Consider the following 19,633-nt stretch of genomic DNA (forward strand, 5'->3'; position numbering starts at 1 on the left):
ACCTGCCTGTGTGAATGAAGCGCATATTCTACTGCCACACATACTGTGTGCATGACGTTATAAATCAGACCTGCAGAACATCATACACTGTATGACGAATTATGTCATAAATAGTTTAAATAGTTCCTATCATATTGTCCTATACTGTCCGTTTCTCTATAGCCCTTAAAGCCCAGCCTGTAATAAAAGTGCAATTTATTTATTTTTTTCATTTTTGCTTGTTTAATAACGACCAAGTCTGCTCTAAAAGTTCACTAATATTCCTCCATCATAGACCTGACTCCTTCGCAGGACTCCTTAAGGGATTGATTTCATACTGGCACAGCTGCAGTAGTACATCTATCCATCTGTCAGAGGAGATTTAAGAGACAATCTGAAACATGTCATGGTTGGACGGAGGTGCAAGGCTCCTAAGGCCATTTTGTCTAAAGTCTGCTGGGCCACAGGGCTGACAGCAAGTCCATACTGTTGCTTTGGCCGTTTGTGTGTGCGTATGTGTGTGTGTGTGTAAGGCAAGGCAAGGCAAGGCAAGTTTATTTGTATAGCACAATTCAACAACAAGGTGATTCAAAGTGCTTTACAGAGACATTAGAAACAAGAACAAATAAAAAGCATGATTTAAAATTGATTAAAACAAGCAAATAAACTAACTAACTAATTAACAAACAAACAAACAAACAAACAAAACAGTATATAAAATCAAAACAGATAAAATCAGAACAGTAGATAAAATCAGTAGTTAAATGTAAGTTTTGAAATTTAAGCTTAAAGTGTGGATTTGGTGCTTTATTCAAATGCAGCTGAGAACAGGTGAGTCTTCAACCTGGATTTAAATAAACTGAGTGTTTCAGCTGATCTGAGGCTTTCTGGGAGTTTGTTCCAGATATAAGGAGCATAAAAGCTGAATGCAGCTTCTCCGTGTCTGGTTCTGACTCTGGGAACTGATAAAAGACCGGATCCAGATGACCTGAGGGATCTGGAAGGTTCATACTGGGTCAGGAGGTCATTGATGTATTTTGGTCCTAAACCATTCAGAGCTTTATAGGCCAGCATCAGAACTTTAAAGTCTATCCTCTGACAGACAGGCAGCCAGTGTAAGGACCTCAGAGCTGGACTGATGTGGTCCACTTTTTTGGTCTTAGTGAGGACTCGAGCAGCAGAGTTCTGAATGAGCTGTAGTTGTCTGACTGATTTTTTAGGTAGACCTGTAAAGATGCTGTTACAGTAATCAAGCCTACTAAAGATGAATGCATGGACTAGTTTTTCCAGGTCCTGTTGAGACATCAGATCTTTTATCCTTGAAATATTCTTGAGGTGATAGTAAGCTGACTTTGTTATTGTCTTAATGTGTTTTTCTAAGTTTACGTCTGCATCCATCACTACACCCAAATTTCTCGCCTGGTTTGTGGTTTTTAGATGTATAGATTGAAGTTCTCTGGTGACCTGTAATCGTTTTTCTTTGGCGCCAAAGACTATTACCTCAGTTTTGTTTTTGTTTAGCTGGAGAAAATTGTGGCACAACCAGTCATTGATTTCCTCAATGCATTTACCAAGAGCCTGTACAGGGCCTCGGTCTCCTGGTGACATTGTGATATATATTTGTGTGTCATCTGCATAGCTGTGATAGTTTATTTTGTTGTTGTTTATAATCTGTGCCAGTGGGAGCATGTAGATGTTAAACAGAAGGGGTCCCAAGATGGAACCTTGGGGAACTCCACATGTGATACTTGTCTGCTCAGATGTGAAGTTACCTATTGATACAAAGTATTTCCTGTTTTCTACGTATGTTTTGAACCAGTTTAGTACAGTTCCTGAAAGACCTGTCCAGTTCTCCAGTCGTTTGAGTAATACGTTGTGGTCAACTGTATCAAATGCTGCACTGAGATCCAGTAAAACTAGGACTGACATTTTTCCACTGTCTGTATTCAGACATATGTCATTAAACACTTTGGTCAGAGCGGTTTCAGTGCTGTGGTTCTGTCTAAAACCTGACTGGAAGGCATCGTAGCAATTATTCTGTTTTAAGAAGTAACTGAGCTGTTGAGAAACTGCTTTTTCAATGATCTTACTTAAAAACGGGAGATTTGAGATCGGCCTGTAGTTGTTCATTTGTGTCTTGTCAAGATTGTCCTTTTTCAGTATAGGTTTGATTACAGCAGTTTTTAGTGATTCTGGAAACACACCTGATAATAAAGAAAAGTTGACGATCTGTAACAGGTCTGACTCTAAAGTCTTTGAGACCTTTTTGAAAAAACTTGTTGGCAGGACATCTAAACAGCAGGAGGAGGAGTTCAGTTGACCTAAGATGTCCTCCAGGTCTTTTCTGTTAATAGGTTGAAACTGTTTCATGGTGTTTAAACAGTTTTTTGGTGGACACAGTACATATCCTGGATCTGCTGTTGATGTACCAATTGCTTGTCTAATTTTTTGGATTTTTTCAGTGAAGAATTTGGCAAAGTCATTGCAGGCCATGGTCGAATGAAGTTCAGCTGCCACTGACACAGGAGGGTTTGTTAGCCTGTCAACTGTAGAAAATAAGACCCGAGCATTATGGCTGTTTTTAGTGATGATGTCAGAGAAGTAGGACCTCCTTGCATTCCTCAGTTGTAAATTATAATTGTGAAGTTTCTCTTTATAAATGTCATAATGAACCTGGAGGTTTGTTTTTCTCCATCTGCGCTCAGCTTTCCTACACAGCAAATCCAGCATGTCCAAATTAACACTGTCGGATTTGATTTCAACACTATTAAAGTGTCTATATGGGTCCACACCAGAGAGTGTTAATTTAACTCTTTTTGGAGAGTTGGTACGTTAACTCTGATTTAGTGTTAAACACCAAATCTGTCTGGAGTTGATAATTTAACACTTGGTGTTAAGAGTTTATATATTAACTCTCAAAGAGTATTTTAGTTTAACTACGTAAGAGTTATCTTCTAATTCATTCTAAAAAGCGGGAATTTTACTGTTCTGAACTTCTAGAAATTTCTTTTGGAAATAAACATTTACTAAAAAGATGCAATGGTTTTTGAAAAACATTTATTCTGAACTGTGCACCACAATTTCAAAACATTTTCTGAAAGATGTAACAGTATGCATGTTCTCACTTTTATTAGAATTTTGTTTATCAAAAGGTCTGACATGGTAAATGCAAATAACAGCATTCTCATCACTTATTTCTTCAATACAATATGCATGTCCTTCATTCATCCCTTTGTGGAACTTCAACGCACTTCTGCTCTCCCCCATATTCCATCTTCACAAGCATATCCTGTGCGGAGATTGAATAAAAATTAGTTGACACTAATTAACGGCACAAATAATCCAGTAAACAATTGCAGCACAGTAAAAAAAAAAAAAAGGAATCCTCTTTGAGCCATTACTTGTGTAAAGTATTTTCCCAAAAGACAAGGACACAGGCAACAGGTATACTGAACTAAATGTAAAACCTCAACCTTTTTCATTTTTACCTAAACCGTGTGCACAAAACTCTGGAGGGATCTAAATGCTAACGTAGAACCCAGTCAGGACGTCTGCTACTGCTGTTTGCTCGTTTTTTGTTTTTTTTTATGGGCGATCGTTTTCAGGCTTCAAGTAGCACCATTATACCAACATTTCACATTCTACACATTGTTTTAGGTGTATTTGACCAAACGTTTGACTGAAAATTCACATGCAAGCTTTTTTCAAGGCTGTGGTATTTGCCCGCAAACAATACCTTTCAGCTAGCTAAAACAGAATATTATGCTATCAGCGAGCAACGTGGCTAATGCCTTTCACACAGCTTTGTCTCAACTCCAAAGAGCCACAGAAGTAAAGGCTAATAACAATTGAAACAATCTTTGAAAAAATGACTTACCAAGCATGGCAAACAACTCAAATATGTAGAGCAAAATGTTCTGAAACGGCTTCACTTCAGCTTCGATTGGAGCCGTGCTGGGGGCGGAGTCTGCGAATTTACTCTGTTGGTGTCATAGCCCCTCTAGGAGTTCAGAGTTAAGAGGTCAAGAGTTAATGTTTCCATTGTAACACCTCCAGATTTGACAGAGAAACACTCATTTTTAACACTCGATTTTAACTACTATCATTTTACACCTCAGAGTTACATTAAAAGAATGTGACTCTGCTTAGAGTAAAATTAACTCTACTTTTGCAAGGAGACTATTAACACCAAAAAATTTAACACTTTTGAATTTGCTGTGTACACTCTCTTTTTTCATTTTTCACCAGTGTGGAGTTTCTCCATGGAGACTTTTTCCTTCCAGAGATAACCTTCACCTTAATGGGAGCAATAGTGTCCATTACATTTAACATGTTAGCATTGAAGCTATTGACGAGCTCATTGACTGACCCTCTGGACAGGTCAGGTGTTAATGGGAAGACCTGGTTAAAAATTGCACTACTGTGTTCAGTTATACACCGTTTTGTGATCACTGTTGTTGATATATTTGTGTGGGCTGAGATTTTACTTTCAAATGTGTATGGGCACATGTGAACGCATGGAATATAAAAGAAAAAATTTGGGTCAAACAGAGGTAAGAGTGAGCACAAACACGTAAGGAAAGGTCAACGCTCAAGGAAATAATCAAGTGAGGAAGAAGTGCTCTGAGAAGCAGGGCAATCCTTTCTGACGGAGGAGTCTCAGAAAAGCCAGAGAATAATAACAAGAGGTGAAGAGGGAAACACGTGCAGGCCAACAAGAGGCCAACTGTGAGAAAGGCAGCTGCAATATGTGGACAAACCGCATGATGCTCAACTTGTTTAAAATGCACTTGCTGTTCGTTAGGCCTTGTAAAGAAAAATAGAATAAATGGTAATGAAACCTAGGAATCTGATACCATTGTGGTTGACACTGTGGTGTAGTGGTTAACATTGATGCTTTGCAGCAAAAAGATGAACGGTTTGAATCCACCAGTGAGCTGCTGTCAGTTTAATTAGTGGTTCTAAATTGAAGATAGGTTTAAATGTCAGTTGATGGTCAAGGTGATGAGCTCGTGCACCTATGATAGGCTCCAAAACCTAGAATTGGACAAACAGTTAAGAAAATGTGTGTCATTTATAAAAGCTTTGGCTCTTTTTATTAGTTTTAGTTTCTTCTTTCAATGTGGAAGAAAAGGTCATTGGCCAGGGTTTTTATTATAACGACATTATCTTGATGATAAGAATCTCTGAAAATGTTAATGTATAAAATTAAAAGAGACATGCCGCATTAGAGTTATTTTTTTTTCTTCATATTTTTACATTTAAATGACAATACAGTAAATCTGTGAAAGTTCTCAGACATCCAGGTCATCGTGGTCTAAGGAGCTTGAAAAAAAAAAAAGCATCTGGACTTCTTTAAGTTGCTCGAAGACTCGGCTGTCCATCTGCATCTAAAGGACAAGGGTCACTCTTTCGAGGACGCCAATGTTCACATTTTGGACAGAGAGGACAGATGGTTTGAAACAGGAGTGAAAGAAGCCATCTATATCCACTGTGAGCCGACCATCTTTGAACAGAGGCGGGGCTTACGACACCAACTGTCTGCCATCTATAATCCAGTTTTGAGATCCCTTCCCAGATGCCTTAACGCCCACTCACATCCTGGGCCATCTGACCTCAGGAAATCACATGATAGGGTGGGGCCAGGTTTCACAATGAGCTCACCCGAAACCTTGGCTGATTATGACCCACACCCATTTTCACACCTTAGCTCGTGTGATTGTATTACTGGGGGGGGGGGTCCATGTCCCTCCCGGGAGACACTCCCACAGGGCTTAAATCTGGGACTTTCCACCATTTGACAGTAGAACTGAAGAAGCTTCTTGGATGGTGGTGAAGTCCAGATGCTTTTTTTCCAAGCTCCTTAGACGACAATACAGTAAATTAAACCAACAAGAATAAAGCAGTACAGTACTTATAGAGGCTATTTTATCTTAAATAAAATAGATGCATTCTGCAGTGGACTCATTGGTTTGATATCCTCAAAGTTGGGCTGAGCTCCTTCTTTCTGTTTTCAGTCTCATGCTCTTCTGTCAGGTTCTTGTGTTCAGTTTGAAAAGCATGAAAACATTTTCTATGGCTTTAAATATTTAAGACTGTCCTACTGCGGTCCCCTTTTTTCAAACCTGACATCCTCTGAAGCAGCGTTTTCTCACTAAAACCTTGTTTGATGTCTCTGTTCTGGTCTTTCTCTGTACTTTTCTTTCATGGTAGCAAAACATGACATGAGAATGCATGCAGATACCTCCTGCACTTTGAACTGCACATGCTTGAACTTTTCCAAGGGTGCCCTCTGCATATTCCCAGACCATTCCCACATTAGGGAATGATCCATTAATAATAAGGAAGTAACTAATTTATCATGATTTGTTGTTACTCACATTTGATTGCATATCTGTTACTGTAACTAATGACTAATTAACAGATTTGAAATACCTAAACATTATTTATTGAGCAAGCTTCTCTCAGCATCAATGAGACAGATAAAATAAAAATGACTGTACAAGGATACTCAGAAAGAACTACATGCTTCCCCTGACCAGAGCAAAATGATCTTGAGCCGCACATGAATGAATGCATTTCTTTCCTTTTACTCTTCGTCACCTTTCTACCAAGTTTAATGAAATTCAGTTTAGTAGTTTTTGTGTAGCTCTGCTGTCATAGAGATGAATAAAACCATGCCAAACGCATGCTGTACCACCGCCTCAACTCTCGCTTTTGGCAGAGGAATGGCTGACTCTGCAGTTTTTATTGTCCTGGTGCGTTTACTTGCCTGCAGCATGCATTAGTGCTTCTTTCAAAGCTGGGCTCACAGTTTTCTAAAGATTTGTTCTCTTTGTTGTGCTACTGAATGAAAATTTATTATTTATTATTTCTCTGTTTTTTTTTCTTCCTTTACATAATATTTTCAAATCGCTACAATCTAAACTCAGAGTAATAATTGTGACGTATTTAATTCTCTAAAGTCTCAGTGACCTTTGTGAATGTGAAATAGACACAAAGGTCTTATTACAGACACAGAAACCCCAGGCTACAAAGCTGAGAGGGAGACAGGACACACACTCAAAGCCTGGATAATAACAAACACTTAAACTGTCAAGGGACCCAGTAAAGGGGGATGTGAAAATTGAGCGACTGAGGAGAAATAAAGGCAGAGGTGTGTGTGTGTGTGTGTGTGTGTGTGCGTGTGCGTGCGCTTTGTTTTGAAGAATGGTCAGCTGCAGTAGAAGGCCTGCCACTCATATTGGCATTTCAGAGGTAAAAGCTTTTATACACTAACAGTAAAACAAAACTCCCAAGTCATAATTTGTGAGGAGCTTCTTAAGAGTTTCTGTGAGCTTAGTGAATTCAGCTTCTCAAAAAAAATTCTGTGTGTGTGTGTGTTTGTGCTTCTATAAAAGTGAGTGATGAACTATGTTATCTAATGTTCAAAGAGTACTTCACTGATTTAGCATTGCATTCACTGCAGTGTTGTCTCCAGGTGGGCATCTTATGAGCAAACAGGTGAAATTAAGCTGTATTTATTTTTCAAATGCAAGTTTAAATTAAATATAATATTTCATATTCCAATATTTCACTTTTCCCAAATGTTTATCATTCAATATTAAGAAAAAAAAAATGATAAAGCAACAGTGTTACAGTTGTTAATATTACCTCCTATACAGGATTCAGTCATTGTATTGGTATTAATATTCCCTGAGACATTAAAATATATGAGGTAACTGTACTTCTATATGTGTGCCTCTGCACAGTTAAGCTTCAAATGCGTAATGGCAGGCAAACCTAATTGTACTTATCGTTTCCCTTGGCCTGCTGTATACGTAATGCAGATTAGCATACCATTTACTGAAGTACTCTGGTGGGATGAGGCAGAGAAGGTGATCGTAATTGTTTATGGCACTCTGGATTAAGCCGGTAATTATACCAAATCATTGTGGAACTTTGTGCACATGCTATAGAAGCAAATCAAATAACAACTACTTAAACTTGCGTTACAGCAATTCAGCTGTTTCTAATTGTGATACCATACCAACACCATGGCTACCTGTGCATGCTGACCCGGTATCAGTGTTGAACTAGTAAGCTGTATTCCTTATCGTGAGCATTGGTGCATGAGGTAAAATCTCAAAATAAATTAAGCAGATGAACTTTATTTATGCACTTCATACTGTAATGACATTACTGTGTTAAATATGTCATAACTGTGTCCATGTCCTATGCTGTTCAGCTTCTAACTGCATCAGCACTCCGTTTTATAATGTTGTTATCATTCTCACTAAAACAGACTTATGACATAAGGCAACTTTTCTGGGTTATTCCTACTCTGGTTCTATAGAGAACTAGGGTCACCAGTTTGAATCTTTCTATTACTGCTGGGAACATACTGGCAACCAAATTGAATTAATAATATTGTCACTTTACTTAACAACCACTGCTAAAATACCCCTGAGCAAGGCCGCATAACCTTATTAACCCAACGCTAGGTTCTTGTACTCCAGTGGCTCTACTTGCTGGCACCAGTACCAGACTGTGGTTATACCTGGTGGCTTCCAGGTGTGAATATTAAAGAGGCCATCTTTGAAAAAGAACACGTGTTAATAGGAAAATTGTACTTAGTAGTCAGTATAATCTTTTAATGATATAAGTTGGCATATGGTAGAATGCTGCATGTAATCATTTGTGTGTAGAAGTATATAGTTGGTGGCATATTGAAAGAATGTCTCATCCTAGGAGGTCTGTAACATTCTAGGGTGTTCACCCCCACATCCTAGGAGCATGAGAGAGGTCGTACCTTGTCTTATTGTTTTACGGTAGGATTAACGTAGCTATATTTGTTCTAGTCTAAGTGCTTTTTGGTTTGATGAACTGCTGGACTTCGAGACCAGCAGGTTTAGGGAAGTCTTTATGGGGTCTCACACACACACACACACCCACTGAAGTATAAATAAAGACCGGGGCAGTTTCTCAGTGCGAGTCTCAGTGCTGGAGGCTGCCCTTGCTAGCAAGAAGTTCTGTGTGTTTCTCTTCTCTGAGTCTTTACTGAAGAAGTGTTTTAGAGTATATTTCTTAACAACACGTGTCTTGAATTGACTTTCCCTGTTTAAATGCACTCCTCTGCAAAATGGTGATGTAGCTGCTGGAAACCAAACATCACTGAGAGAGTACATAACTCACTACAAAACCCAGCATACTCATGTCATCGATAAGTGAAAGTGAAGTAAACCTCCCCAAACTTTGCTTGTTCAGCGTTCGCTGCTGCTGAGTTTGAAAATGCCTTTACACCAAAAAATGTAATCAAACATATCGAATCACTTCCCTCAGAATATACTAAAGAGAAGCTCAGCACTGCTTCCGAAACTCTCACACGAAATGCTTTGAAATGGTTAAAGAAAAGAAATCATTTGAAATGTCTCACAGATACACAAAAATGACTTGCTACAAAATCGTCATTTGTATGATGCTTAATTGAAATTAAGTACAAGCCACAGAAATGTTGTTTGTAATTCTTTAAACCTACTCGAGCATTGCAACACTGCTGCAGTTGTGCTGCTATTGCCACACAAATTAGCTGCTTTACATTTTGCTATCAATTTATTTACGACCATGGCAGCATAATTCTGTCCAATGACGCTGCAATAAATCCTCTTTTGTGTGGGCACTTCAACAAGGACCGTATTGATTCTTCAGTGGTGCTACGCCAGGCACGTGTACATTAACTCTGCTTGTACTTGTTTTGTTTCATTGCACTGTAGTCTGTCGTGCCTGTGAGGTGTTCCTAAAATTAGATATTACAAAGATTATTCTACTCAGTAGCATAATTTTCAACATTCTGTTAATGACTGTTATTATGTACGCTCTCCTCCACTATAATAATAGACACAGAAAACAAAACAGTCATTAAACCATTTTCTTTGTATAGGAAAAGTCATTCACAAAACAAGCAGGCAACCAGTATTTATTTATTGGCTTTTATTAAAAACGTCAGTGAGTGCCTTTCAAAAATCAGAACGCGTCATTCAAAACTAGATTTAGAACCTGAAAAGAAATAAATTAATATAAAAATTCAAAAGAAATTTGAAGAAAACATTTAAAGCGACCGTGGGCATCGGCTAGATTCAGCACAAATCCAGCAAACGTATCCATCCAGTCCAACTCTTGATTTAATTTAAAATCATTAGAAATGTATAATTCATTGACTCTTATGCAACGTTGATGTTGTTTTTGTGACACACAGTTTATTACATTATTAATCATCCATAATGTTGCATGGCAAACTTAAGAAGGTTTCACATATACTAAAATAAACTCAGCATTTATTTTCATTATAAAACTTTAATGCGGGTTGCAATGAATAATGTTTTATAATAAAAAAAACAAACTATTATTCTGTAGTCATCCTTTTCCCCAAAAATGTTCTTTCTCTCTAAATGACATTTTAAGGTTGAAGTTACTTTATTGTTTCCCTAAATAAATAAATAAATGTTTATTTATATAGCACCTTTCAAGACAGAATCACAAAGTGCTGCACATAAGATTACAAGTCATAAAAAGATTTAAAAAAGAGAAAATAAAACAGGCAAAAAATTAACCAAAGGAGAAAACTGTTTTGGATGAAAGGAACTGCTGCATGAAACCAGATATTACTAAACATCACAATAAAAACATATTAAATGGGTGCACATAAAAAAACAACATCTGAGCAAAGAAGCTGTTTGCACTGTCAACCTTAAACCGATGCAAACATGCACATCTTCATACATAAATTACAGGCACCAAAACCTCTCGCTTTACATGTTTAACAGCACACATGCAATTGGTAAAAACCGCAGTTTTTTTTTTTTTAAAGTGTACTTCATTGGTCCCCGTGGGGAAAATCCCTCTCTGCATTTAACCCATTCACTCAGTGAAGCAGTGGGCAGCCACTGGGCGCCCGGGGAGCAGTGTGTAGGGACGGTACCTTGCTCAGGGGTACCTCAGGGTAGCTGTTCAGGGGAATCGAACCCCCAACCTTCCTATCATGGGGCCACCACTCTACCTACTGAGCTATCCCTGCCCTTATCTTATCTTGTTATTGTTATCTTGTTCTTTAATAAATGTAACTGTCAGGTGGACAGATTGTTTCCAACGATTGTGTTTAAACAGAGGAACCTTGTTCAGGATAGACAAACAAAGATTTGTTTTCAAATATTAAACATTATCAATGTGCTGTAAACAACATGCATTATTCACCTATTCATACAAGCATTTCTTTCTGTGCCTAAGTGCTTTCTGTCAGTGCCTTGCCCAAGGATATTTGGCATGTCTATTGGAACGGCCAGGGATCAAACCACCAACCTTCCTGTTAGTAGATGACCCACAGCCACCCCACCTAAAGCACACCATCTGAAACTGATTAGGACAGATATAGCATGAAAAGGAGAAGCTGGTGTGGAGTTGGGTTGCAAAGTAGCTTGCAGATGCATAGCAACTTTAGGCAGACTAAAGCAGCTTAAACCACACTCCCAAATGGAATTTGTCACTTAAAGTTGTGTAATCTGACCCATCAGATGATATGGGCTGGCACTGGCATCAGCCCTCTTACTGTGATTTCAGCTGACTTTGTGCCTGCTTGTACGAGCATTAAGCTCGATTAAAATTCAGGTCTCCTTGTGACAGCCTCCTTGTGATTATGATGCATATCTAGTTTCATGCTTTTTCTGTTAAAAATGTATCCTCCATGCATGATTTTGAAAATGTTTCTACCAAAAATTTAATAAAAAGAAAATGATTATCATAAACAGAATGAAATGAAATTATTATTCAATTTAACAATGAAAACCTAGCTGAAATTATAATGCATCGTCGCAGTCCTTGTGGCACACGGGTTGGCAGCCCATGCAGCCTTAAAAGCATATTAACCCTGTCTGGCAGTAAGTTTAATGGATAATCCTGAGCCTCTCCACCTGCTCCCTCACTGTGTGTCTCTCTGCACGGGAGCCACAGCTAAAAGCCTCGTATATAAACGATGCTTGTTACTCTTTGGTATGTCAGCACACAGTCACATTTGATTTAGCATCTCATCCTGGAAGTAACACAAGGAGAGACTAAAGTGTTGATGAGGCGACCCAGTAGCTCAGCCCATCTCGCCAGTGCTGTTTGATTAGTGTTACATCTGCCAATGTCGGTCTAGGCAGCAAATCCCTCACTAATTTGGCAAATCTCAGGAGAATCTGCTTGTTTCCTCTGCCGGCAGTTAGACTAGCACACATTACTTGATATGAGGAGAGACAATTTCCTCCTGTCTACATCCAGACGTCTAACAATTTAATACAAGACTGCTCATTTGCTGTGTCATGCAGCTACACAGTGGCAGAAACAGAAAGTGTCAATGTGTAAATTATTCAGCACACATTTCTTTTCCTGAAATGTATAATACATGGATGCTCGCTCCATATTCATGGACATAATAAAAACATTAAAATCAAATCCCTGACTCGGACTTAGATGTTTTATATTATTTTTCATTAAAATATTTACATCCCATTCAATGTTTCATCACTTCTGTGATGCCTCCTGCTTTGAGATATGTCTTTTCTCTCATTACAATTTTTGTTTTGGTTGAATTTACTATGAATCTGAGCTGACACAGAATAGAACCAACAACCTACAGTATCTAGCTTTGTTTTACTATCTTGGTTTCTATTTTTCTCTGCAATTTTCAAAATGTTCAAATGCAGTCTCCAAACAGTTGATTCTGTTCATCTGGACGTAGCATTTTGGGGGAGAAACGTTTCGTCACTCATCCAAGTGACTTCTTCAGTCTCAGCTGACTGCAGGTTTCCCCAAATCTTATAAACAGCACATTTGCATAATGACTGAAACCAGCCCACTGAAGGAACAATGGGCTGGGAGGTCAGTTCCTTAATCTTAATTATGCAAGTTCTCATGACCATTGATCAACAAGCACTGACCAAAACCCACTGATCAAAGACCACTGATCAATGGCCATTCACAGAAAGTTGGGGAATGGCTGCAATCACAGCATTGTAAGATTTCGCCATCTTCATCTTACCATTAAGACGTTCAAATGCAGTCTTTTTACAAAGACAAAAAAAAGCTCAGTTGTACCAGTGGTAAGGTCACGCTTGGAGCTTGACACTCTGCTGTGTCTGAGTATTTCAGGGTAAAAGGATCAAGCTCCTGTGTAAATTAATATGGAGCGAGCCATAACTGCAATTTCAATGGCTACTGGGATGTGAAAACTGTGTGTGCTGTATAGAATCAACCGCCAGAGTCGATAAAACCCTGTAAAAAGTTCAGTTACTTTGCACCAAAATATAGTTTAAAAAGTTGTTGTTGTTGTTTTTTATTTCACTTGCAGGTTGAAATAAAAAAAGTGATTTCACTTGCAGGTTGGGGCAGCACGGTGGTAAGCACTGTTACCTCAAAGCAAGAAGGTCCTGGCTTCAATTCCACTATCTGGCCAAACTGTGTGGAGTTTGCATGTTCTCATTTTCGTGGGTTCTCCCGGCTTCCTCCCACACTCCAAAGACACACTTAGTGGGGATAGGTTAATTGAAAACACTAAATTGCAACCATCCAGGGTGTACCCTGCCTCTCGCCCTAGGACAGTTGGGATAGGCTCCAGTGCGACCTGTGACCTTGAAAAGGATGGATGCAGGTTGTACTTGTACTACAGAGTGCTGACGCTATGATTGTGTGTAGCTCATCCCAGTAAACTATCAAACAACTTCTCTTTGTCGCTGCCTTACGATGCCTCTTGTTTAGATCAGGTTCACAGTGACATTGAGAAACGTGCAGCGAAAAGTTTTTGTTTGCTAGTTTAGAACAAGTGATTTAACCCTCTGTGGTCTAAGTAACCTTGTGTGCTAATTCTAACCCTCTGCATATTGGAGGAGCAGACTTTTTTTTATAACATCCACTGCACCAGAAACAGTTGGTGCATGGGATGACAAGGGTCTTCTCAAACCTATAGTTGTTAGGCATCAATCTTTGTTCACTGTCCACACAGATTCCCATTTTATGAAGGGGTAATTAGTAAATGTCAGGAAAACTTCCTAAAGTTTTCCTATTCGTTCTTGTGTGTGTGTGTTGGTGTATTGCAGAGCCCTACAGCCCAGCGGTGTGGGTGATGATGTTTGTGATGTGCCTGTCGGTCGTGGCTGTCACCGTCTTCATCTTTGAGTTCTTCAGCCCCGTGGGATACAACCGCAGCCTGCAGAGTGCTAAGAGTAAGTGACGGAGTCGCTCCAGTGTCTGCACGCCAATCAACCCACCACCACTGCTCATTTCACAACATTATTACCAACTTGTCACTTTGTCAGTTATGTAAGCGAGGGGGGGCTGATTTGAGGAGGGTGTTTGTCCAAATTATTATAATTAAGTGTTCCGCTTTTTTTTGACTTCACAGGATTCAAAACAATCACTTCACACCCACAATGTGGCTTATTTAATAATAATGAAACAAACACGGACTGCGTGGTGGTGGTTGATGTTGACGTCTTTACAGTACTTGTCACTTCACCATTATTGCAACTATTTACTGTGTGCGTCTCTGCCCCGACACATTTATTTTTAATTATAACCTGGAAAAGTTGTTCTTTATGTTTTAATAAACTGACACAAGTAGAAGTGAACTCATTTTATGTGACAGGTAGATGTCTGTGCACGCTCGTCATTTTTCTTTCTTCTGTATCAAACCGCTTCAACTTTCATCTCTCTTTATAAGCATGTTTAAATCTTATTCTTATCTTATTATATAATTGTTTCTATAGTTTATATCCTCACAAAAGTTGAATAAGCTAAAGTTTAAAGGTCTACTTACCAGTTTTTGGCAGTTGCATCTCTGTCGTCCTCTTTTTTTCCAACATTTCCAGGGTGTCAAATACTAGTGTTGTGTCAGAAGCTGCCAGCTTCCCAGAAATACAAAACCTTGAGACACTGACCATTGCAATGGTATATAGTATAATACGGACTATATAGCAGTCCTTTTTTTTCCAAGAGCATAAAGCTCATGGAAGGGTTTGGTAGCTAGAAGATGGTCCACTTTGGGATCTTTTAACATGCTTTCCCTTGCTACTTGGTCAGAGTTAATCACCAGATTTAGGAAAATATTATGGTCCCTACACATTAAACATTTAAAAGTACTGTTTGAGTTTAAGGAGGGTCTATATGTGATGAGTTCCCAACTTGTGCTCACACTTCAGTGGCTTTGACAAAATAGCAACATATTATCCATTCTATGACTTAAATACGTCAAATTAACTTCCACTTCACTCAAATATAATACACTTTAAAGTGTAAAGACACTATAAAGTGCCTTGTGTGCTTAATTTGTGCACTCATTACTTGAAGAAAAGGTACTTCAGATACTTCAAAGTAATCCTCCCACACATCTGCACCATATCTACATGCTGACTGTGTTTCCATAAACGTGCAGCTTCACCTTTAATGTTGAACAATGAGCTATAGTCAGTGTCTTTTTGTTCTTTTATTTCTCATCCTTCTGAGACTTCACAGCATAGTGATTCACAGCGTAATGACCTTACATTCAACACGAGGGTGTCTGCTGCCAGGTTTAATAACTTTAAATAAGTCCTCTTCTCAGTTACGTCTGTTTGAACTTTCAACATGAGACATTTCTTAGATCACTGCAGGGCAGCTGGTCCATACAATCACTGCAATTTAATGCATGTTAATGTTGTTAATGTTGACGTTCTGTATTGTCATAGCAACAGCGTCCACATGTCTAATTTCTACTTTAATTTCAAAGTCTGGGCTCTGTCCCTGTATTTCCAATTAAAAGTCTTAAAGCAACAGTGGACTGTGACTATTCAGATAACAACGTGCTTCTGTTCGCTAGCATTACCTGATTTCAGGCAGACTTGCAAATATTTCATTCACAATGTCACCAAGGCCACACAGTTATGCGCTGCTCTTTTATGGCGGTTAACCAAACTATTATAAAACCGACTAGTTTTTGTCTTTGAAGCATCTTGGAATTATTTTTTCAGAGTACAGAATACTTTCAATAGTGTTCTGTAACTTTTGAAATACTTTTCATATACGTTTTATATAAAACTGTTTCTTCTGCATCTCATTGTCTTGAAAATTCCTGTTGGATCAGTCCTGCCCCACAGAACCTCCACTACGTGTTACCTGTTGGCTTTGCTTTCTGTGAAACCACAAAAGACTAAATTTTACCCAGAATCATGAACCCGGACCTGGAACCTGGACCTCAGCAATGATCTTAAGTGACTAAAAGGAAATCTTTATGAATGAGTGAAAATATGGGAAATATTTCTACTACTATTACCATTGCTAGTAGTAGTTATAGAGGATGATAGTACATGCTATAGAATATTTCCTCTGTGGCAGCGGTGCTGAATCAGCCTGTTAGAGATGGTGCACCACTGCCTGCCAGTAAATGGTGCAAAGGGTACTCAGGATTATCCATCATGGATAACAGTTCAGTGGCCTTCTCCATATGGATGTGAGCAACATGTCACAAATCTTAATTTCTTTGTTGCTACTCAAAGAGTGATGCGTTTCTTCCTAAGAGCATAAATTTGGATATTTAAGTCATCTCTTAATATTTCTTTGAAAATAGTTTTTTTTCCCCCAACTCTGGCCATAATTCATCACCCAACACAATTTCCAGTAATGTCTTAAACAGGTATTACTTTCCTTCATAAACACACTGTCTGTCTGTCTGTTTCTCAGAGTCAGGGGGATCTAAGTTCACCATAGGGAAATCTGTCTGGCTGCTCTGGGCTCTGGTCTTCAATAACTCTGTGCCTGTGGAGAATCCCAGAGGAACCACCAGCAAGATCATGGTAAATTTAGTTGAATGGCTGTGTTTTTTATTTATTTTTTTATTTTTTTATTTATTAATTGTGTGAATGACTCATCAAACTAGAGCATCAATTACAGTCAACTCCAGGTTCAGTATTTATTGGTCAAAGATGCAATTTTAACCATTTTAATTGTTTTAATAGCAAAAACTTTAGCACTTTCCGAATCAATCATTTGGGACAATTCTTTAAAAAAATCCACTGACCAGCTCAGTAGGAGCAAACAGCTGGAATGACCACAGAAGAGCAATAAAATTCATGTCCATTAAATTTGTTCCATGTTTAAGAAAAATAGCTTCATAGCAAGAACATTCTCGAGGAGTAAGTTTTATCATCATCACGGTCTACAATGAGCAGGTGACTTCATATAATACAGAGGACTTACAACCAAGTGGAGTAGCACAGTTTTGCAGTGGTTGCCTCACAGCGAGAACGTCCTGGATTTGAATCCATGTTCTCCTCATACTTGGGTGGGTTTTCTCTGAGAGCTCCAGTTTTCTCCACATTACAAAGTTTGAGCTACTTGGCAATTCTAAATTAGTCATAGGTGTGAATGTGTCAGTGGTTGTTTATGTCTCTGTACATGGACTGCCAATCTGTCCAGGGTGTACCTGTGTGACAGCTGGGCTAGATTCCAGATCCTGAACTGGGTATGCAGAAGACAATTGATGGATACAACAATGTATAAATCACTAGTTACGCACAGGAACAAGAAGACCAGATTGCACTTTGCCAGAAAACACATAAAAGAGCCTGCAGAGTTCTGGAAAAGATTATTTGGACAGATGAACCCACGATTAGAGATCAGAAAGGAAAGTAAGGAGAGAAAGAGCTCATGAGCCAAAACATAGCACGTCATCTGTCAGACACAGTGGAGGGAATGTTGTGCTGTTAGTCTTTATTGGCTGTAACTGCTAATAAAAGTAGCAGGATGAATTCTGAAGTGTACAGGGTTGTACTCCAAATGCTGGCAAACAGTGCAAATGGATAGTGAACCAAAGCATACTGGGAAAAGGAACCCAAGAGTTTCTTAAGGCAATGGAATGTGAGATGAGAAATCGGATTATAACCAAAGCGCTTAACCCTATTCAGTTTTATAAAACCAAAGGCCGACAGAGAAAGAGCAACTGAAGGTGAGTGCAGGGAAGGTCTTTACTGCAGCCACCCTCAGGAGGTAACACAGCGTTTGGAGATCGCCACAGGTTCTAAACTTTAGTGCGTCATTGAATAAAAAGGATTTTCATACTTGATTTTCATTAAGTATTAAAAACAATCATTTTTACTTAAAGTGATGTTAATTTGTGGTGGTCTACAGAAGCAAAATTATAAAACTTCTATCTATTAACAAGCCTAAATTAACAATTTTTGAGTCAAAAGTAGTTCAACTTTCAAATGACTACATTCTCACCATCAAGCGGATACCTGTGTGACATTAAACTGTAGTCATTAAAAATGTCATGTTTCAGTGTAATCTAGGTGTCTACAAGACAATTATTTAACAGACTGTTTAGTCACTTGTTTCACTGTGGTGGTCCTTTCAGTACCTGCTGTTACTTTGGGCTTGCAATCTCTAATGCAGAGTAAAGCCACAGGAGGGGAAAACTCGAGGTGTATTTTGTTCGACTGCTTGCCCAAGTGCTTTTCAACAAAACCCCAATCATCTTAAGAGCTCATTAGCTGCTTGATAGGCTTCACAAAAGGGGGTTAGAGCAGAGAAGATGATTATTCAACATCGTATGTGTGCTTTTTTTTTTAACCTGGATTTGAAGTTAGTTGTATTTCAGCCTGCAGGTAAGAGTTATTAATGGTTTTCTTGCCCATCGAACCATTTCCCATGTTCAATTTAAGATTAAAAAATCCACTGAAGAGAAAACTGTATATTTAAGGTTCCCCTTTAGCAGCACCAGCACTCTGTATCTGATATTTTTTTGACACATTTGTCAGCCAAAATATTCCACGAGGCAACCACGTCTAATTAAAAAGAAAAAAGAAAGAATGATTACAAGATAAATCCAATTTTAATGGAGGTTTATTTGCCAAATGACTTCCACTTCATTTTTCATACCTGCCTAAGCCTATTCAGGGTTATCAGTAAGTACCCCACTATGCGCTGGAAGGATAATTGTCAACCATTTATTATTGATATTAACCATTTAAACAGATTTTACATCAGTCCACAGGTCGATAACTTCCCAAGCAGTCCGTCGTTCAAGCCTCCACTGAGGAGTTTTATTTTTTAATTATGCTGATTTGCCACAGTTAGTAGGGGTGTGCATTTACTATCTTAATCACTAAGAAAATTATGCAAATTAACTTTTGGCATAAACAGAGTACTGTGGAAACAAATAGTCCTATTCACCACAGTGCAAATTTATTGCTCCGGCTAATCCACATCTCTGCTTCCTGGCTGAATGTCAGCATTCAACCATCTTATAGCAATAAAAGCAGCTCTTCTGTACGGCTAAATGTCTCCATCCCGAATTGCCTAAAAAACCTTTTGAAGAATCATATTAATTTGCTAAAGTAATTTGGGGTAGTTAATATATTTTGATTCCTTACTCAGACAGCAATACTACAATGTGAAAACAGCCATTATCTGGTGAAAATCTAGCGTTTAAATAATAAACAAACTGAAATATTAACCTCACTTGTTGCAGTTCTCTCATAAAAGTCATAATCTTTATCTGATTTAATGTGGCGTTCTTGCTCGTTAAGGGCTTCACTTCATGAAAACATACACACACACACACACACACACACAAACTAACCCGATGCGACACCTTTAGGCCATGACAAACACT

General features: G+C 38.6%; 1 protein-coding gene across 1 annotated transcript in view; it reads left to right on the top strand.

Annotated features, from left to right (window-relative positions):
* Positions 1–19,633, top strand: part of grin2da (glutamate receptor, ionotropic, N-methyl D-aspartate 2D, a) — a 162,268-nt gene that overhangs the window by 102,382 nt on the left and 40,253 nt on the right. The window contains exons 11-12 of the mRNA XM_080864011.1: positions 14,085–14,210; positions 16,702–16,814. Of these exons, the coding sequence (XP_080720137.1) occupies positions 14,085–14,210; positions 16,702–16,814 (239 nt within the window). The remainder of the gene's footprint in view (positions 1–14,084; positions 14,211–16,701; positions 16,815–19,633) is intronic.

Source organism: Rhamphochromis sp. 'chilingali' (genome assembly GCF_963969265.1).
Source record: "Rhamphochromis sp. 'chilingali' genome assembly, chromosome: 17".
In the NCBI taxonomy this organism is placed as follows: Eukaryota; Metazoa; Chordata; class Actinopteri; order Cichliformes; family Cichlidae; genus Rhamphochromis; species Rhamphochromis sp. 'chilingali'.